This window comes from Mus caroli, chromosome 4 (assembly GCF_900094665.2).
Source record: "Mus caroli chromosome 4, CAROLI_EIJ_v1.1, whole genome shotgun sequence".
In the NCBI taxonomy this organism is placed as follows: Eukaryota; Metazoa; Chordata; class Mammalia; order Rodentia; family Muridae; genus Mus; species Mus caroli.
Window position 1 is genome coordinate 77,073,079 of NC_034573.1, and position 23,253 is coordinate 77,096,331.

The 23,253-nt window shown below is 38.4% G+C and overlaps 1 protein-coding gene across 5 annotated transcripts in view; it reads right to left on the reverse strand.

Moving 5' to 3' along the window:
- Positions 1 to 23,253, reverse strand: part of Bnc2 (basonuclin 2) — a 402,776-nt gene that overhangs the window by 140,967 nt on the left and 238,556 nt on the right. For all 5 annotated transcript variants that reach the window (XM_029476262.1, XM_029476261.1, XM_029476260.1 and 2 more), the window contains one exon: positions 673 to 775. In XM_029476262.1, coding sequence (XP_029332122.1) covers positions 673 to 775 — 103 coding nt within the window. The remainder of the gene's footprint in view (positions 1 to 672; positions 776 to 23,253) is intronic.

A 23,253-nucleotide genomic window follows, 5' to 3' on the forward strand; every position in this document is an offset into this window, starting at 1 on the left:
TTAGGATCAGTGCTTGGGCCACCCTCCCTCCAGTGACACCAACAGAGCATGGAGGCTTTAAGATCAAGGGCCTCCTCTAATCCCCATGCACACTGAAAGGGGGGTATTTACAGGTTACTCTCTCAGATACCAGCCACTTGCTCGCCCTCCTTAAACCAAACAAAGTTTAACATCTGGAAGGATAAACTCAGCACACACAACAGGGGCATGCAGTCACTGAGGAGTTCTCAAGCAAAGAAGATCTGCCAGCTTCCCTCTGAGGTCCAGGCCCTGAAAGGCCAACTGTGGTATGTTTGAGTTTCCATCAGGCCTGGTTCCTGCTGGCTGCTGCTGTGCTCAGTATGAACCTTACTGCCCAACTATTCTATAAACATCTCGCCCTTCTGCCTGCCCAGCCTTCCTTCCTGGAGAGGAGAATATGCTGTTTGAGAGCTGCAGGATGAATGTTAAGGAATACTTGTAGCACAGATGACCGCTCTCTTCTCCAGGTCAATGACATGACTACTCTTAAAAAAAAAAAAACTCTCTCCCTCTTTCTATCTCTGTCTGTCTGTCTCTCTCTCTCTCTCTCTCTCAGGCACACACACACACACACACACACACACACACACACACACATTCGCACACATAGGAACATAGCAAGAACAGAAAGGGGAGCCTCGATTTCCTCACCATGTGCCACCCAGCCATGTTTACACTGATCACACGTCCTCAGGTTAATCTTCCCAGGCTGGAAACACTCACACGTGCAGTTTACCAATGTGCAGCGGATGGCCTGAAAACAGAAGAGGAGACAAGATCAGGATCTATCCCAAAACATTTTATTTCTCACTCTTTTCAGTAAACAGTGCCCACATCTACTGGTTCAAGATCTGTTCAAGGTCTGATGTTAGTAAAGGTCTGAAGACATTTGAAATATGTATTTTATATCAAAGTATTTCACAACAAAGGGTAGAGAAAAGAAAGCACATTCACAAATGTGGTATCTTAGGTCTTGAAATGCAAAAGGAGTACAAGGTGAGTGTGAGTTCAGACTTAAGTTTTCCAGAGGACACTGCATTTGTAACACTGGGAGAAATGCAATTCTGTTTCTGCTGCGTATGTTTACTTAACTTGTTCACAATGATGCAAAGGCCCCTATGCTAAGAAGACACCAGCCAAACGCTGTTCAGAGGGAAGTATTTGTAAAAGTAAAATATGGCAACACAAAGATTATTAAGACAATCACTTTGGGTGACTTTTATTTAAAAGTTTGTAACTATCTTTTCTCAATCTCTTGGCTTTTTTCTTTAATTTGTTAATTTTAGCTTCATCCCTTTTTAAAATGAAAGCAATCTTTCTTTTCAATGGTGACAACAGAGTAAATTGAAACTTTACTTTGAAACCAGACATAAAACAGTAAAAAATGTTTACATGAAAATTCTACACTTGGAAAAGTACAATTCCATTCCAGAACACTGGAGCACACATGAAATGCCTTCAGTTCCCCACAAGCGCTTAACAAATCACCTCTCCAACAGGCCTGGGGGGCAGGAGAGCAGGAGCTGGCGGGCTGACCAGATACCTCTCAGGCCAAACCCAGGGCTCTGAATTGGTGTACCCCAACACCCACCCCATGGAGGCACAGCTGGAGTGCATGAAGGAGCCAGTCCTACAGAGCCAAAGCCACAAGATCCCCATGACACAGGGCAACAACAGGATGTCCCAGTGAAGTTCCAGTATTGACAAGACCAGCGGAAGCCAGAAGCCCCTCCCCAATGGACATCTGCAAGCAACGTATGGACCAAAGAACCAATAAACAGTTGAAAAAAAAAATGCTCAAAAAACCTCACCAGTTCACATTATAAACTGACTTCTTAGAAAGCTTCATAAATGGAGTGTAAGTTTCTAAGAGTGAAATCCATGCTTAGAAACTGTGCTCCTAACCTGTGCCCCTAGATAGCAGTTAACAAATTTATCTTGTATATATGACTTTTTAGTTGCATGGAAATTCTAGAGACAGAAGGGATTTAACCTGATCACTCACCTATTAACAGTCTAATATGACCATCGGAACTGCTGAAAGACATCTCCTAAGAGGCTTAGATGTGATCAAGGATGACTGGCATGGCTGAGGCCCCTCCAAGAAGGGTTAGTGATGTGACATTGTAAATTGGTACCTGACATCAACACATACATACACTAGAAGCTAACTTTCTGAAAGCACTTGGGTTTTTAATATGAGCTAGTCTAGCTCCCTTGAATCACACAGTGTTCCATCCAGATACTGTTAATGTCTTTGGTCCGTCTACAATAGATAAGGTCCAATGGCCTCTTCTCCCTGTGACCAGGCCATGCAGGTTTAAAGACTTTCCCTTTCATTTCTCTTCCAATTCATGTTCTCTCTGTAGGTACCTACCCCGTTTTAGATGTTACAGTCCTCAACCTGTGTTCTTTTTAGACGTAATTTGCTCTTTTGTTCAGTACTAAAAGATATTTGAATTCACAATCCACCTGATATTTCAGTTTCTTCTAATGCCTATCATTCGATTGTATCTTAAATAGGTTATTAAAGTTGGCTGTATGTATGTTTTAGAGATACAGGACTGGCTGGTTATAAGGAGAAGTACTCTTCTAAAAGCTCAATTTCCAATTCTCATACAAACTGACATATTAGAATACATTTATAAGCAGCTCCTTCATATAAATTGTTCATTAATTAATGAACAAAAGATTTGATCGTACTCTGACCAAAAAAAAGTTTAGAACACAATGTTTTCATTACAAACGAGGTACTTTTCTAAATATCCGGTTATAAATTCTGCTGTAGAGACTATATCAACGCTAAAAATATTTTAAGTACATAAGTACAAACTTTCATAAATATTTTTAAAAATTCTCTGCCTTATCAAAATCAGAGTGGACAATAAAAAGAAATGATATTCTAAGGAGAATATTTAACTCTACAATAAATGACATCAAACAGTTTGAGTCATTAATTTGATGTTAATTATTTTGCCAAAAATTTTTATTTTACAACATTTAGAACAAACCTTCACTTTTATCAATAATCAAGATAAAAACAAACTAAGAGATGTAGGTTAACTACACACACACACACACACACCTTACTGCTGGCTAGCTCATTCATTCATTCACTCAGACTACATAAATAACACTGTTCATCTAGTTTACTTGGGAATTAAATCTTTTCAAGATGATTTCTTTTTCTTGGATCCTACTCTTTTTATACCCAAACACGGAACACTGGAACACCTCAACTCCTTTGTATATAAACACTTAAGCACAGGACTAGCCATTTTGTATTTCTGTAAATTCCAGAAGGTCTATCTGTTTTAAACTCAGGCTTACGCAGACTACAATTCCTCCTTAAGGGAATTACAGATACTTAAACAATATGGCTAAATAAATATTTTGTGTAAGACACTATCATGGCTTCAAAGGAAGTTTTGTTTCAAATAATGTTTTTGAAATGGCATAAAACTCTGACATACTATTTATTCACAACAAAACAGAACCAATATGATTGCCTGCCAACTCAGGCACACTTACAAAACAGATTTATCATAAACTATCAAATCTGGTTAAGCCTCAGAAATGTCCATGTGCTTCAGGGAGACAGACAAGAAGAGCTGCAGTGGAAGAACCTTCGTCCCGGGAGCACCCTCCACTCTTTCTTCCATTAGCTAGTGCTGGAGTGTTTCCCACTCTGCAGGATCTCTGCACAGGACTGTCACTATTACACTGTCTGAGTGACAAGCTCTGAATGCCAGAAAGGAAGAATGCTGCAGAAGCTTCATAGAGACTTGTCATTGCCACCTCTGCAGGGAACAATGTTCAAACTGGCCAATGAAGACCCATCTGTAGGCCCCCGATCACCAACTTGTACCTCATCCCCTAGGCACTCAAGAAGGAGCAGAAGGAGCTACCCTACCCTTCCAACCTGCCTTGCACCTCTTGCCCTGAGCTCCAGGAACAGCAATCACAAACATTTTAACTCACAACACATTAAAAATAATTACTCCTACTAACCCCCACCATGGGTTTCTTGAAAGAGAAATCTGTGCATGCCCAAACCAATGTCTGTACTTCCTCATGCCATCTACAGTTTAATTCTGAATTCTGGACACAGGTTTCTGAAGCTGCACTCTTGAAGCGATACTAGGAGCACATTTGGTTCCTATCCTGGTCTCCCTGTCCTCCTAGACCTTGCTGTAACTTGCAACTATAACTCATCTTCATTCCTGAGAAGGTGAGACTCACTAGCTTTTCTGGTAGCAACTTTTCTCTCATCACTGTAAATAAACACAGGAGTTGCCCATGGTCAGGCTCTTCACTCTTCATTTGGCAATTCCATCCTCTCCTACAGCTCCAACTACTGTGCAAAAAGCATCGTGTTAAGTGGTAAGAAATGGATGGCAGAGTTCCTGTGTACAAGGCTTGGCAACTTGGTATTTACAGGCCTCACGTTTAGAGGATTTAGAGTGTAGAGCCCAAGAATAAGAGTTCTTAAACAGGGTGATAGATGCCATCTATTCCTCTCTGTTCTTCCATGGAAACATGGTCACTTCTTATTGTCCTTTATAATTAATAATAGCTAGATTAGTTGAATGTTTTCCAGTCAGTGTAGAAAACATGACAGTTTTGTAGAAAAATTACAAAAACACAAAGTTCTCAGAAAAGACCATGAATTTGACACTGCTATTCCCTTCCTTTCTCACACGAGGGACCTGAGGTGATGACTAATACCTTGCCTGAAGTCAGGCAAGCATCTCCAACACAGGTGTGTCTGCACCAATGGCTGAGTGCTGTTCCTACAAAGACAGGGAGTCAATTCATTATGTCTCCCTCCAAAAATCATCTGTCCTTGCATTTCCTGGCCTCCCACTCTCATTGTTAATATCTGAATTCCAGTTGTGGTTCCCCTAAACCATTCAAACTGGCTCCTAATTAATTTGATCATTCCCCTTTTCCTTGTTGACTTGACCCTCTCTTCATCTGCACTTTTCTGTATGACAATTGCTTTAATGTGATCTTGGCCCTTGCAGCAGATTCTTTTTGACAGTAGACCCCATGCTATACTTCTTCATTATAATTGCTCAGTCTATTTGTGGTATGTTGTCTCTGTGTGTGCATGTGTGTGTGTTGGATGCATGCATGTGTCAACTGCTCACTCAAGTATGCATGCATGCATTACAGTGCAGATGTGGAAGTCAGGAGGTTTTCTTCTTCCACCATGTGTATTCCAGAGATCTAACTCAGGTCCTCAGGCTTGGTAGCAAGGTCATCCTCAGCTACACAGTAAACATGAAACCAACATAAGCATGAGATCCTCCAAAATTGAAGGGAGCAAGGGAGGAAGATTCCCCAATACCCTGTTTTCAGTTCCTAATAATGGCTTCCATGAACTACACGGTAAATATCTCAAAGGATGTAAGTAATCAACGAAGCAGGGAGTATCAAGCCTGGAAAAGTACAAGTGGAACAAATGCCAACTGTGTGTGATCTCAAACAACATTCTGGATGTCTCAGAATGATTCCTTTTGCACTCAATTTTACCCCATTATTTTACCAGATATGTTAACATATTTAATGTTAATGAGTAACTGATTGATTGCGTGTCTGTATCTGTCTAAGGGGAGGACAAACATTATTTCTGTTTTAAGGCTTTACTGTAATATTAGTGGAGGTGCTCCATCAGTTACTACTCACTGTATCCCTCTACCTAAGATGGGGAAAAATGTACAGATTCAACAGGACATCAGAAATGTAGGAGCAACACACACACACACGCACACACACACACACTCCCAGCTACTTGGGATGCTGAGGGAAGACACATCAGTAGTTTAACAGTAACCTGGACAAACCTGTCAAAAGACAGCATACCTAAAACCTACAAGTAAGCAAAGTTGGTTTACAAAATATTAATGAGTTCTAATATTAAGTAAGAATGTATTTTGAGGTATTCTGGTTATATTCCAAAGATCTATTCAAATCCTGATTAGACTATAACCAAAACAAGTCTCTCAGTCTTTTTCATTACACTAGCCTGCACTAACTCTGTGAGTATGTAAGGACCAAACATCAGGGATCTTACAAAATAGGATTTCTCAGGAAAAAAAACTGTTGTTTCTGTTAATACTTAGTATAACTAACAAAGGAATTATACACAGGCTAAACATCTGTTAGCTGTTCCTTATGTAGAAATAAGCACTTGATTTATCTGACACAAAATAACAACAGGCAAAATAAGGTCACGAGGCAAACACAAACTTACAACATACATGAACAGATGCAATCACAGTGAGCAGGGGCTCTATACCAGAACTCATCTTAGTTCTGGGTTTTAATTTTCCACACAGCCCCTCCCCCCCCCCAAAAAAATTAAGGGATTCATAGGGTTCTGTGACTCTTCAAGTGCTCTTTCTTAGTGACTGAAATCTGGCCAAACTCTCACGTGTAACTAAAAATGCGTAAATTCACTTTCTTGTTGTTCATTTCTTAGGGCAGTGAGGAGGATTTGTAACTTCGACCACGGAATTTCACTGGGAAAATGTTCAAGCATTTAATACTGAAGAACCTAACTCGCAATAACCTTAGATTATGGGAAATTTTAATTGTGAAGGTAGCATTCATTCCAGCTACTAGTGTGTACTGTAAACTCAGGCACTGTGCTTTCTGAGTAGACGGTAGTTGGCTGTAATGATTACCAGTGGCGGAGGCTTCACCTGTTCTATTTCCAGTTCTCCTTCTCCCAAGCTGAGGATACCTGAGGCCTCCAGCACATTAAGGAAATACTCTACCGCTGAGTACTGTTCTCAGCTCATAATGTCTTTCTCTTAAAGTCAACCCTTTAGTTTTAATATCATAAACATATAAATATATATATACACGTATCATAAACTAATAAATATTTCCCTATAAAAGTTTCAGGACAGTTTCTTCTTTTCCTCATATGGCAAATTCATCAGGCCAAGTGAAAAGAAACAACCTTCTATGGAGTCCAGTCTGGCTGGGTCTTGGTTTGCAGAAGCCTTGTCTTTCTAAGCCAGTTCATGATGCCCCCTGCACAAAAACCTGAGGCATGTAAAAGCCGAAGGACAATTACGAAGTTTATTAGTGACAAAGAATAAAAATACAACTGCATGAGACAATCTTGGTACCAAAATCCTCCCACATTGTATGTAAAGGAATACCAATCTTTTGGGATCTGGGCATCAACAATCTGGTTTTACAATTAGGCAGATTGTCAGTAGGCAGACATAGACCACGTCCTCAAAGGCCTTATAGGGTTATAAAGAACACACCCAGAACCCCCCTCCTTTCTTTGCCAATCTAAGTCTCTAGACGATTTTGACAGTAAGACTAAGGTAGATATATTCTCTGTATTTATACAAAGATATAAATCTGAGGTTGAATATGCAACAAATATGGTTTACAATTAGTAATTATTGCTGATTATTAGGCTTATTATTAATGCTAAGTGTCCACAGCTTGTTCAGCTATAACATAAACTACACTCAACAGGTACAAGTTATGCCAAGAAATGAGAAATGAAGTTATTCTGCCTAGCAACACTATTTTAAAACTTAATGAAAAATTACAGTAAATATATCCATAACGTGGTAATAACATAACTTGAAAGTGAAAACATTTCAAAAATGTTCCTTATATTTGCCTAATTGTTTTTCATGACATATGAAGAATTAGTAGATGGCAAATGATCAGAAATCCTTTTGGTCTTTTCAACAGAAAACATATCATTCATCTTGTGCATGCTCTGGGTGATGTGAAAACAGTCTGCTAGACTCACTAAAAAGGGAAGAGGCCATTGGTTCAAACACTAAACAATCTGAGAAACACAAAAGGCTATGTGATTCAATGATAATTAAATTTTTAAAAAGAAAAATTACGAGCCAAGGAAATATATCACTTTCATAATAAATGCTTTCAAAGTAAATGAAAGATGTTCAAGAGGTTCACTGACAAAAATCAACCTTAGAACATCTACTACTGTTAAAAAAAAAAATCAAGAGACAAACTCTCACTTTTAAGTTTCTCTGACCCCCATCAATAGGTAAACTTAAAATGTGGTATATTCATATAATTAAATATTACTTGGCCATAAAAAGTAATACATTTTAAAACCTAAATGAACATGAAAAGCATTATGCTAAGTTGAAGAAGCAAGAAGGCACTACAATCCCGCATGATTCCATGTATATGGAATGTCCGTGTGGGAAAACTATACAGATAGAAGTACACTGATGGATGCCTAAGGCTTGGAGTGGGTCAATGGCTAGAACATGAAATTACATTTCTAGGTGTTGAAAATGTCTTCAAAATAAAACTGATTGCCACGCATAATTGTTATTAAACAGAAACACACTAAACCAGATATTTAAATGGGGGGAAGGCATGTGGTGAGAAACATATCTCAATGAAGTCATTCATAAACAGGCACAGGATGACTCGCACCAGTGGTGCTAAATCACTCATTCTATTAGATAGTCTTCCACAGGAGACACAGTAAAGCACAGTATCTGTCTTTGCCCAGTACAACTTTGCCAGATAAATACTAAATGAGTTAATACACAGATGGTAAACAAAGGAATTTCAATGGTGCCTAATTTTAAAAACATCTTCCTTTCAAAATATTAAAAACTAATGTATTTATTTTAAAAACTAGTATTTAAATAGTACCATTTTTCTAGAAAATCCAGGACATCTTTTAAAATTGAGGGTGGTGGTGGTGGAGAGGTATCAATTATAATGCTCATCAAGATTCTAAAAACCTTAAAGAGAATCCACTTATAAATGAGAGTGGTGTGTTCTGTCATGCATAGGTCCATAGCACTGCACCATTTACTATGATGGAAAAAACTACTTCAGTCTAGAAACTAATTAAGTGTGGGGGAGAAGGCAAAGAGAGAAGCCCCTAAACTTATGGGTGTATCATTATACATGACTCTGAATATTCCTATGTCTGTGTGAATACCTAAACAGGGAGTAAGGGACACACAGAGGCACATAAATTTTCAGACACAGATCCAATGAGCATCTGTTGTCATTACCTCAGGATCATAGCCTACCATCAATCGACACGAGGAAGACCCCATTTAAATAATTTAAGAGTTCAGAGTAAAAATCAACAGCGGGATATAGCCAATTATATAAGGAAAATACGTATGCATCCACGGCATCAAAGAGGGCAAGCGTCTGAGTGTGGAGGAGCTCCCCCCAATTAAATCAGGTCAATAGTAACAGAAAGTGTTTTGTTAGATAATTAGTAATATTAGAGAAACAGAAAATGAAAAGGCATTTCAATTTGGGCAAAACATTTCAGTTTCTTACCTAACAGTTAACAATTCAGAAACTCTATTTATGGCTTGTATACTTGAGAAATCTGCAGACTATCTAGGCAGCTGCGATGACACGGCTAGAAGGAATGCCCTCTTCCAAAGGATACAGCCATCACCAAGATGAAAGTAGGAGGAGAGCTCACTAACTCCTGAAACAGCTACACCCTAACTACACTCTGCATCTGCCATGACACATAACCTTACATAAAGAGCCAGAATACTGATACCATCCGAATGTTAATAATCACCTCATTATATCTTTATGTCGAATCAGCAATTTTGTCGTCCATTGATACACTTTTCATTCATTTGCACTAATGCAATTTGAAAGGTGGTCATGTGATTATGCATCTCTGTGACATTTGTTCATAAAACCAATCACTAATATGATAGGAAAGACATTCATCAGGAAGGGATCTGCAATTGTTACGTGATGTAAGAAGATTTATAAACCTTGTACTACTTTGCAAAAATCTACTCTCTGCTCAGGAAGAAGCAGGACAGTATGAAACTCATGTCCTGGATTTTCAGAAGCACCTTCGAATCCTGGGAAGAGCATGCAGATAACACAATGACTTTGTACTTTGGTAACCAGATGGATAGGATTAGGGATCATCCAAAACCTGTTATACCAAACATAAGACGTCATCTCGAGGAGCAAAGCTACTGTTCCTTCCCAACTGTCACACCGAGATCTCTTAAAGAAAAATGCCTAGAATTTCCAGGGTGAGGTTAAGGATCCGAGTTTTGGTTTTGACCTGGTTATAAGAAGCTCTGAGTTAACTAACCCCCAGCAAGAGGAGGGAGAAAGGAAGGGAAGGACAGTGAGTGGAAGAAGGGGCAGAGGGACAGGCTCCATTATTTAAAAAGCAGAGCATTCTATGGACTCCACTTATCAAGGATGAGAGTGAGGTAAATGACCTCCCCTAGGTTTGTGAAAAAGTTCACTCTAGTGGACTGAGAGGGAAGAGAGTTGCCACCTTTGCAATTTATCATTTCAGACGGCAGCGACTACCCAGGACAAGAGAGGCACACTCTGTGAGACTAACAGCCTGTGTTTGTGCCCTGCCATCAAGCTTGCATGATACCCTGCAAATGCACTCTCATATTTAATCATTAAAATCCCTGAAGGTAGGTTCTCATTCAAATAGTAGCAAAGAGTCTGTTAGACGTCTCTAAGTAGAACAGGCCACAGCGAGTGAGCTGTTCTGTTTTTGAAAGGAAAGAAAAAGAAATTCACATGGCTACCCCACTCTCAGTAAGTTCCACTAGGAATTTAACACTCTTCAGATGTGAACCAGATGCAGAAAAGGACAAAGGGCCTGAGCATGAAGATTTAAGCAATTTGAAATAGTGAGAAAATCTGATACTAAGAAATTTCAAACTCTTTAAATGTAAGACGTGATACTTCCAAGGACACATGGCTTATTACAAATCATTTTGTATCCATCCCTGTCTTGAGACTGCCCACTAGTAACACACATACCAACAAGCATTGCTATCTTCCATTGTGTCTACACTGCGACATCACAGTTACCCCATGAGGACAAGCTCCTTTGCTCAAATACAGGTATGACCACAGGAGTAACACTTATCACAGATAACAATAATATGATGAACAGGCTATGCATCTTTACAAATTATTAATGTTCGGTCACAGAGTCCCCTGGGTCTGTGCTAAGGCCTGGGCTGGATTCATTAGAGCTTTGTACAAATCAATGAAGGCACATCTCCGTTCTTCCAGTAGCTGAAGTCATTGGAATTGTTCAAATGAAATCTCTCAGACAATGCATTTATATACCACACACACACCACAAACACAACATTATTTCTTCTTACTGGTTCTTTTCCTTTTCCAATCCAAAGGACTACATATTTAAATATGCAAAAAAATTACACAAATGTCTATAAATTCTGCAAGTATCCAGAGTAAAATGTACCCTAAGACTGTTTAAAAAATTGTTTTCATTTTGTCTTTTAAACATTAGCTTATTTAAAAGACAAAAGATACTACCTTTTCACAGAGAGACAGCCAGCTGCTAAGAAAGCTCTGACACCACTGAGCAAATTGAGAGACCCGTGTGATGGTTGTCATGAACTAGGAGCTAACTCCTGAAAATAAAGAAATAAATAGAAAGCCTAGTGGAAAAGGAGTGTTCCAGAACAATGCCAATGTCATCATAGGCACAGAGACTGGGTTCAAGTATGTGTCAGTGGAATCAACATAATGGGCTCTAACAGCTTTGAAGCAGCTAATATGGTCCACTGGGTCAATAATCCATGAACTAAGGAGGATTTACTTGATAGATTATAAATGGTTCATAAGAACTCAAAAATTACTCCATCAGATCAAAAATTCAATTTTCATATGGTGCCTTTCTACAAATTAGCCAAAAGAAAGTAATGGCTCTGAAGCACTTCAAGGTCTATCAGTTAAAAATTCACGCTTACAGAAGAATGTAGAAAAGGCAATAAAAATTAAATGCCTTTTTGTAGGGTGAGCCAAGTTATTTAAGGTCAAACGTATCTGAGGCAGGTTAACACACAACAGGAACTGCTCAAGAGGCTTTTCCAGCCTCCTACAGTCTGTTCACATTCACAATACAAGCAATGAGGTTGCCATCACTGGATAGATTTAAACACACAACTGCGAGAATGACACCATCTCAAATGGAGGATACATATTGTGGTAGTTGGCCCAGCTTTTTCTCTGTGCTATTCAAGGTCTATGGAGAGATCAGGGGCAACCTATGGATGTTGGCTAATAGAAACAAACAACAAAAGGCAAGTAGGATTAACTACAAAACATATTCAACAAGAAGGGAGTGTGACTCTTGTAAGGGCCGATGCTTCCATAGCCTGTTTACTGAAGAACTGTATTTCTATCCCCTTAGACTAGAGAAATAGCGAGCAGCCTTTAGTAAATTTCATTATCCATGCATACTAGGTGATAGTGGTTTTAGATTAATTTTTAAAAGTAAGCCTATCTGCGTGAATAGTTGCATTTACTAAGTTCATGGCTACAAAGAAAAGCACGGAAAAATGTTCCAATAATATAACAGGCTCTAATTAAAATTCTGAGCTTGGAAAAAATTCCTGCCCTAGGAAAGCAAATGTGATCTAGTACCTCTTTCACTAAATGCTATTCGCCTCCCTTCATCACAAAGACAAGAAGAAATCACTTATTTTTCTTTTTTCAAGACTAACACTGAATAAAATAATAGATGTTTTCACATCCAAGTAGATTACCTATCGACATATGCACAGTCCTCTTAACTTTCACACAAGGGAAGGAAAAATTCCAATAATTCTGAAATAGACAGATAAAACTTTTCTCTATGGCTACAGCCGTGCACTGTTATGTGTAACTGCTTATTTTTGAAAAGAGCCTTATTGGTGCTCTCTGAAGGATTTTCTTTTATACATTGCTTTATCCTATAATTTTGTCCCTGTTGGGCACGCTGCCTAAATTTAAACACAAACAGTCAAGCAATGAAGAAACATTAACACATTTACTGTGAACAAAAACTCCCAGTTGTACAGTGAAATTTTAATACATTTCAACTTATCTCTTTTACTAATGGGGAGAGTACAAACCCTGCAGGAATTCGCTCTGCAAACTGGTAATTACAGTAGACTCACTTTTTTTTATAATGCATATGTATAGTCAGACACAGACACAAAAACCCTGGCTTCTCCTTTGATGTAGGTTACAACAGAAATGTTTTCAAAATTATGAACATGTACAGCCATTCTAAAGGAACACATTATTTCACAGAAAGGTGTTTTTCTTTGACTGTACATGGACATGAGCAGACATATGTCTAGATGTGTCCTGTACACACCAGACAACACATGCATTATTTGCATGCACTTGGTCATCTGCCCCTATAATCTTGGTTAACAGAATAAATCTGGTCCTGTTGGTACAAAGCCAGTCCTGCAGGTCACAAAGAGGTGGTAGTCTTTTCTTTCATGCCTGTATTTCCACGTTTGTCCTCTCCAGCTTTGGGGATTTGAACTTCAGTCTGAAAGTGTCATTAAATAGCTAAACACTGCAAACCAGCAATCCGCCTCATTGAAGGCATATTTGCCTCTGAGCAAACAGACTCTGTGTGTCTATCTGAACAAGCCCTACAGATTTGGATATTAATAATGGTAGTTTAGATAATTAAAGGAAGTCAAATCTGCTATTACATCGCTTACTAGACACTACATTTTTGCTTTTATAAGACCTTCTCAAAATTTGAATCTGCAAGACTGCCAAGTGTATCAATTTATAATCTATTTTGAACTTACATTTCTATATGTTATCATGTTGAAGGAAAGTATGTAAGATTAAGACTTTGAAGTGTGTATACTTTTGTAAAATTCTGGAAATCTCAAAAGGGAGTTTCTAAACCCAGTGACTGGGTATTATCTACAAATTCCAGACCTAAGGGTTTAAAAATAGAAATCATAACATAACATTTAGAAGAAACACCCAGCATGCATTTCCGATCATAATATGCAAGCACAGTTCGGGGATCTCTACCTGGCCTTCAAATTCATATGAGAATAGCAAGAGAGAAAGCTCCTATGCCCGGCTGAGGCAGAATGAACACACCACTGCAGCAATGAGGTAGTTCAGAGACATTAAAAGCACCTTGTCTCAACGGTGGTGGTTCTTAACCCGTGGCTCACAACCCCTTTGGAAGTCCTTTATCAGATATCCTGCATATCCGTTATTTACATTACAATTTGTAGGAGTAACACCCTTACAGTTATGAAGTAGCACAAAAGTAATTTTAGGGTCAGGGGTCGCCACAACATGAGGAAGTGTTTTAAAGGCTCACTGCATTAGGAAGGTTGAGAACCACTGCCCTAAGGCCATGGGTCTATTTACTTTAGGCAATTCAGTAACCAGTAGTAGCCTTAGGTCTCCTTGGCACTACAGAGAAAAAGAGCTTCTCCTACAACCTTCCCAGCTCTGTAGTGCTGAAAAGTATTTTCTTTCTGCTTAAAACCAAACACAAGAAAGAGACTTATCCAAGCTCAAGAACCAGAGGCTGGTTCCACCAAAAACAATGGATGTACAGTGAAGTCCTCAGGAAACACCAACTGCTTCGATCTGGAAATGAAATAGAATATTCCCCAACTCTGATAGAAGGCAAACACGCATACACGCACACAAGCTTCCAGTGTTGTTTCCTTAGCCCTGATGCACAGCTGCCAGATGGTCTGCTTCAGCAAATAGTCAAGTAGAAATGGCACAACTGTAAGGAGGGACTTTCCATCACAATTTTCTTTTGGAGAATTGATGTGCTGACGAATTCCGTTTGTTTTTAAATGCCTCCATTAACAAATAAATGTTAAAAGTTAGGAGACACAATACTCATCTATCCATATACAGTTTTCAATTACTATTTCTATAAAATGGATATTTTGCAGTTGACTCTATTTCCTTGACTATAAATTCTGGCTCAAAAAATGAGTAAGTTAACAATAAAAATACAACTATATACAAAATATATAAAACCAATGTGTTTCCAGTGACTTAAAATCATACTGTATAATCACTAAACATTAACAGCAAAAACAGCAGCATCATTCAAGAGAATGTAGCTTATCTTATGTGGCTTCCCACAATCTTGCATATATATTATTTTTCCATCTAGTCTGCTATCTGAAAAGTTGTTAGAAGCTCTAAGAAAATAAACCAATATACTGTCTGTCCCTCCACAAAGTAATCATAAAAGGCAATGTGATCTGATATAAGTTTAGTGTCAACCATGCTCAAATAATGTGAAATGTTTAGTCATAACTGGCACTATCAATTTATTAACTTTCTTTTTTTTTCTTTTTGAGATTCAAGGTCATTATTTATTCGTTGCACTTAAAGAATCATTTTTGACTGGACTCAGACTTAGAAGTAGAAGCTCTCAGCGAGGACAGCCTACATCTCTTGGCAATCTGTTCCTGGCGCTTTTCTTTGTGTTCCTTCATTCTCTTGGCCAAAAGTTTAGCGTATTCTGCATCCTCCTCTTTGTTCTTCTTAGTGCGCTGTTTCTTCAGAGCAATATGTTGGCGTTTGTGTTGCAGGACACGTGGAGTAACAAGAAAAAATAGTATTTCATACTCTTCCCTGGCTTCAAGGCACAGAGACAGTTGTGGACTAAAGCCTCCATACAGTAGCCTGGCATGGCAAAACACACCCTCTAACACCTCTTCTAAGCTTTCTCAATCTCTCATTTAGTAAAATGAGATGATAGTCTGAAAGAGTCTATTTGAATCCTTCGCATACAAGATAAAGTCCTCCCAAGCTGCTCCCTGCAGTGAAGGAGTATGAATGGGTCGACTGTCCCAGACTCATGGAGACCAAATGGCAGTTAAAACACAAAACACCACAACATGCTCTGTGCTTTCATCCATATGAAACCTTTCACTGGAGAACTGAGAACTTCCTAAGTGGGTTTCTGATTCCTCAGTATGAGTACTAATATATGTGCAATACTATATGGGTGGAGCCAACATAAACCTATCACCTCTGGGGGTCTAGGAGTGATTAAAAGATAGTAAGCATAGCCAGCAAAGCGTTGGTGAACTTCTCTTTCACTCACAGGCAAGAACTGTGACATATTTAAGAAATACATGCCTGGGCTTCACTGTCTATTTTAAATGACCTCAGAATGTTTCTAGATAGGTGTCATAAGCATTGCTACTCAGGAAACATCATTTTGATTTCCACAAAGTACTCCTAGTTTCTAAGACGGCCACTTCCTACCCCATTCATACAATTAGTCAGTTCTCCCCGAGTCACCCATAAACATGTCAGTAAGGTACAATTACGTGTGTTTTCTCTGAAACCCTATCCATATGTCCACAGAGCTTGCAGCATGCATGCTTTAATAATCTGTTTATTAGTAAATGTGAGGCTAGGACTCCAATTCTAAAATACTTTACCTGTGTTCAAATTGCTTAGCCCTAATGCACAGCCACCAGATGGTACACTTCAGAAAGTAGGCAAACAGAAATACATTACTTTTAGTGGGGTCTTGCTCATTGTAATTTTCTACTACATAACTGAACTGTTGACAAATTCTGATTTTTATTCCTCCATTAACAATTAACAAATGTTAGAGTTAGGGTGCACAATGTTCTTCTCTTCACATTTTCGCTGCCAAAATATTAGTTTCGGTATTGATTCCTATGAAAAGAAGTTTTGATTTTGTGTGTCAAAATAAAATTTTCACCTATAATCAATTTGTCTGATATTTTAAAAGTTGATAACAAGGGTGAAGAATCTCTCAGTGCTAGAAGCAATCAGTATAATATGGTACTGTTATTATAACAAGTTTATACTTTAAAACTCTAGATACAAGTGTTGGGCCCTTGGCTTTTTTGTCTAAGGAAGCAAAACACAGACAGGAGCATAAGGAATGTAAAATGTGTGCTAATAATAATTCCTTTGATGTAAAACTGTGTCTTGCATTAATTTGGGGTCACAGAAAATAGTGATGATATATTTTCTATTATTATTTAAACATTTTAGCCAAGGTGAAGGTGTCTTATGAATTAACTGTGAGATTTGCACAGTTGCTTTTGAGAAAACAATGTTTGTATCACAATCTCTTCTTTTACAGTAAGCCTAATGTTTCCAAATTTTAAAACAAAGTCAGACACTTACTAGATACAAAGACAATATGCGTATGTCATAATCACTCCCCAGGCTTTTTAGGTACACAGAGGTCAAGGACCACAAACAATAAATCATAACTTCTCCAGCATTTGTACAATGACAAGAAGAAGCCTCTTCCATCAGATTTACCCCAGGCTTTTCACTCGCCTCATAGGCCCTGGCCCTGGCCCTATAAATGGTTTACACTATCGTGGTACCTACCCATAAGAGACATAGGAACATACCACAAAACTGAACAAAATATAAATTCTAGATGCTTTACTTAAAGGACTTGCGGAGTGAGAGGAAGAACCAAATGAGTGCTTCTTTGGACACTGTGGGGAAACGAGCCATTTCCTGAGGAAGGTTTCCTAAGAATTTCCCAAGGAAAGAGTGGAGCATCTCCCAGGGAGCTGGTTTCCAAGTCAACTGAATCAGGAACCCACTCCACACTCCTGAGACTGTAACTGATGGAGAGGAGAGAGGAAGCCAGGGAGAGCAGGAACTATATACCTAAATGGCTATCCATTTTCATTTTTAAATGGATGCAGGGAAAGGGCATAAATGATTAATATACGAATCAATTCCCCCAGGAATTCCCTTCCTCCTGACTGCCACTACTCACCAGTTTTTCAATATGCATTTAAGAAAGTACGGATTTGCTTACAACTGCCAATGGCAACAAGCAGGTTCCGTAAATGCTAAAAGATAATGTACAGGAAAAGCGCCCAGTGCAGCCAAGAGAATTAACTGTCCAGCAACCTGTCCCTCCCCTCTTGTCTGTATAATCAGAATGGGAACTGCATGCAGCAGTCACAATCTGACATGTTTCAACTTTAAGGAAAGAGCCAATTTGCTTTTCTACTCATTCTAAACTCTAGTGGCAACTAAAACCTTGCTCCTAACCCTATGAATGCAAAGCAGGTTCTCTGCCGACTTACAGGAATTACAACTGCCTGGGTCCAATGGATCCCAAACTCATTTTTAAAAGACTAACATGCCCTCTTCTGGCTTCTGGCTTAAGGGGGAAAAAGAAGAAAAAAAAATAGGCTATTTTTTCAGATGGGAATTTTTTGAGTTAAATCATATGTTTATTTACTATTAATAATTGCATTTGTATAAGGGAAATATTCATAGGTAAGTATTAACAGTCCAAGAGTCCACATTGTGCAAGGTAGGGTTTGTCCAATGACACAGTGATCTGAAAGGGGGTTCTCAGCCAACTTCCCAAGTCTGCAAATGATGCTGAAGGTGATGCAATTTGCATGAACAAAGGTTGGAGAAAGGAAATCAGAGTAGTCACCAGCAAAGTCGGAGAAGCCATCCTCTTGGTGTCACACCCCCTTCAGAGTGCCCCACTCTGCCCACTCAGGTCTGCTTCCACAGCTACGGCCGACAGCAATGCCAATTAGTGTCAGCTGTGATGGGATTTTAGAGCCATGGACCTTTGTCTTAGAGGAAGTGGGCTGCAACCACCAACTTACTATACAGTACAGAGGCAACCTAACAGCCCATTAGGTGGAAATGTCTTCTCAGCCACTTCCTCCAGGGACGACATTGGAAACTGATGGCTTAGACAGATGGGGACATTTTTACATTCCTGTATAACTGCCCCCAGGAAGAGGGATGTCTTATCATTTGATGTTGCAGATCATTTCATCTGCTCTGTTTTCTGTGGTACTCTTTCACAATATTGTGTACATAATGTGATCCTGAAAATAGTACAGTAAATACTGCAGGAATGGAGGGAGTCATCTCACTGTGTGAAAAGAGAGTATTTGATGGGCACCTGAGGAGATCTCTGTAAGCAGCTAACTTCCAGAAATTTCATTCTACAATGCAGCTCTAAGTAGGCTTCTGTGGTATGAAGGTATTGCTGCCCCCTTGCATGCTTGCACCAAGTTCCTTCTAGATTAAGTCAATGTTAATAGAAAGTAAAACACTTCTGCTCCTCTATCCGGAAAGAGATGAAATCAGGTACCACACATAGGCCAGAGGTTTCTAGCAGGGCTTCAGTCCAAGTGCATGGGATATACTGCTAAGAACAAGAGTGACTTCCACCCAGCATCAGACAGAATACATACGTTATAAGAGAAGAAGTGACACAGGTTAAAACTGTACTTTTCAAAGTGAACTTAAAAGGGTTTATTAAATGTTCCCACAGCTAATCTGTTTATCACTCAACAGTCAAGTTTGTCACTTGATACAAAAATCTCACATTTATCTCACTGAAGAGTATGATTTTAAAGGACCAATCGTGAATGTGCAGAGACATCAGTTGTCATGTCAAAGGACATAGTGACAAGAGTAATCAGAGCATCCCTCCCAGTCAGCACTATCAAGGACAGAACTGGGAGGGTGCAGAAGGCAGGACAGATGGCCAAATATGCAGTACCAAGAGACTTTTCAGTAATATTGTGTATGTGGGCTTCATAATCATCATCCCAGAACCATTAATATTTCTGCTCATAACCTTAGGTGGGAGTTATTAACTTTTATGTCTTTATTTAGGTCTACTTTCAAACTTATCAATAATACACTAAAATGAGAGACTTAATAGAACAGTCTCAGTCATGGTCCTGATTACTAGCATCTCTCAAACTCACACATATATTTACTATTTGAAAGTATTATGAGGGCTTGTGCAGAGGCTCAGGGAGTAACACCATGTACTGTACAAGTGTTAGGAATAAGCATTCCCTAGAACTCATGATAAAAGCTGGGTATAATATGGACACACACACTGGTCACCCTTGCATGGTGTGGTAGGCTGCGGAAAAGGATCACTGGGGCCAAAACTCAACCAATATCCATTTGAGCTAGAGACCCTGTCTCCAAGGAATAAGGTAGAGAACATTAGAGGAAGTTACCCAATATCCTCCTGTGTCCTCTGTACGAATGCACAGGTATGTGTGCTCACACATGCACATGTGCGTGTGCGTGAGCATGTGAGCACACACATCATACACAGAAAATAAATAAATAAAAATTAAGTATTACGAAAAGAAAGCAAATCCTAATTAACATTTACTGAGGTCTATATTTTGAATTTTGTTTAAAATAATTTTTAAGTTTAAAAAAATACCTTGAATTTGAAGAAAATTTCATATATTTTTATCAATATAAGTAATTTTTAATTTAAAAGATCTTGTAGTGGTAATAGCTATAAGAATTTGAAAATGTGCTTAAATTATATCTCAATAAACAAAAGACCTTGTCAAGTAAAAGCCAAGAACACTTCTGAGTGTCAGTCTGTCCTGATGTGTTTGTTTTAGTAACAGGGCTACTGGACCAAACAATGGCTTGACTCCTTAGGAAGAACCAGGCATGAACTTCCTGAAAGTAAACATCTCTTACATTATTAACTATCTAACCACCCTGACAGTCTCCTAAGAGAACAAGTCATTATCTCAAAATAGTACAATACTCTAACTGCTTCTGTAAAACACAGTAACAGATGTTTTGTGAACAGAACACAACAGCTAAAGGTAGTAAAGAGAATGAAAAGAAGAAATGTCTATTCCAAGATTAAGCCTAATATATGTATTTTTCCATATATTGTCTATTGCCTACAGAATTAGAGTTTACTAATGCTGGACAAGTTTTCTTACTTTGACATATAATACTCAGTGTAATAAATACTATAAAAAGATAATTCAAATCATTAGGAGGGCATCACTCTATCATCATCTCAGTTATATGGGGGAGGGGAGCAGAGTGAGGGGAGAGCCCACTTTCTCATGTAGAGCCACATTTGTAACAGTCTAACCAAGTCTGCAGTTTCTGTTTTACAGCCTTTTGCTCTCAAACCTTTGGAAGTCAAAAAGTACGTGTATTCCTCTTGAAAATAAGTTTATTTTGCTGCCAGAGAAGGAACCCAAAGTAAAAATACACAAAGTATGCAGTCTATGAAAAGAAGAAACTAAGCATATTACAGACAAAACTAGAGCCATAAAAAAACTAAATTTGTATATCTGGAGTATAATTAATATACTTAATGACATGGTCTCAATCTTTCCAGAACTTCTTTTAAAAAATAATCTATTTGTAATACCCACCACTAGAATGGAAGAAACATCTTACACCTTCATTGATGGACAGATTTTTAGGTCCTAATCAATTATTTATACGCTATTAACATATATGTTAATAAATCAATGTTAATTGATCAAAAAATTACATTTATAAAACATACAATGTTAATTTAATCAAACAATGTATTAAAGAAATGTTTTGGAAAACAAAGTCCAAGAAAGTAGAAATAATTTTAAGACTTTTAATTTTAAAAGTTAGTATAAGAAGAAAGGTCACTCTAGCAAAGATGGTGCCATATTGGTTGGAAAGGGGAAGGGGAAAACAAACAAAAAAAAATGTGGATTAGATGAAGTAGTTCATACATCAAAAGCATAAAAAGCAAAAACAGTAAAGGGAAAGGAAGACTGTTACTAGGAGCTGGAGAAGAGCTGTGTTTCCATAAGCTGCCATTAAAAGGACCATAGGACCAGTCCATACTTGTAAAATTAGCTGTGACCATTTCAATTTAGCAGTCCTGTTAGAAACAAGTTCAGGTCTAAACACAGGCATTATATGAAGGCTGCACTTCAGGGTAAACAATCAATTTTGTATCTTTACAAAATAAACTTTCAAAGCTAAAATAATCTTTGGGCTTTCTGACGTTACCAGTGTTGTTAAAAATACATAGAAACCAAGAACCCTACTGAGACTTGCAGACTGGACCAAGATGTTCATGGATGATCCTAGAAGAGTTACCAGATGGCATCTCCTGAAGTCCTGGGGAAATCTCAGTGAGTTTCCCTAAGCTCCAGGCAGCCTAGTCCTCCAGATGAAAAGCCCCCTGAGGTTCCAATCACAGTCTCTGACAACCCAATTCAGAGATTAACAAAATTAAACACAAAGTGAGCGAAGGCACTCTGTCTCCTGTCACTGAGTCATGTGTGTAAATGTGCTGAATCAGTTAACTAACACTCCTAGGATACCCAGACTTATTCCAATGAGTGTTGCACTTCCTGCACAAAAGCCTCCTGGCATGAGCTGCCTACCTTGTCTGGAGAGACTACAAAGCTATGTTCTCTCTGAGCAACAACATCGAGAGTCTTGAGACAATTAATTTGCACTGGAAGAAGGCAGGCCAGAAAAGTGTGGAGTTCTGATTAAACTAAATGTAGCCTTAACGTCCACATTCTATGAATGGGAAAGGCTTCCTTGTATTATTTGTGAATTATTTATCTTTTCAGAGACACTCTATTCCTCACTTGTAGCAACTGCTTTCACAATAAATTTTCCCAGCCATGTGAGATACCCTGTACAAAGAGCCAAGGAGGATGCCAGAGAAAGAGTAAATGGTAAACAAAGTCATTCTGGTGACTTTTAACCCTGCTTTTAGATAAGACTAGAATAATATTTCTAATATGAGCAGTATATAGTTTCTAGATGTACTGTTTATACATTTATAACTACTCTCAACACTTGATGTATGAGCTGATTCCACAAGGAAACTTGAAAAAAGTCAGGGAACATAAAGAGTGAATTAGGACTTCCAAATCTGTCATTTACATGCCATTACTCACTAGAGTATAGACTCAAGATCAAACTCCAGCCAATTTCCTCTGTAATCATGTGCAAGACGTTTAACACTTCCCAGGTTTTCTCAAAACTCCATATTTACATGATTTACAGTAATATTTACATAATGAAGGCAAGCTCAGGTCTTGCTTTGCTTACATAATTTATTGGGCTTTCTTAAATATCACACCCTCCAAACCTAAAATTCTTTTTTTTCAATAATTTATTTTATTTTATGTAAATTGGTGATTTGCCCGTGTGTATGTATATGTGAGGGTGTCAGATATTGGAGTTACAAACAGTTGTAAACTGCCAGGTTGGGCACTGGGAATTGAACCTCTGGCAGAGCTCTTAACCACTGAGTCATCTCTCCAGTCCCTCAATTTACAGTTCTTATTTATCTCCTTCTCAAGAGAGATTTGGGAACTGTTTCTTGGTGCCAGGAATACATCCTGAAGCTGGAAGCAATCCCACTAAAATCAGGCTGCCCACTTTCTCCATACCTACTCAACATAGTATTTGAAGTCCTAGCCAGAGCAATTAGACAATAAAAGGAGATCAAGGGGATACAAATTGGAAAGGAAGAAGTCAAAATATCACTTTTTGCAGATAATATGATAGTATATATAAGTGACCCTAAAAATTCCA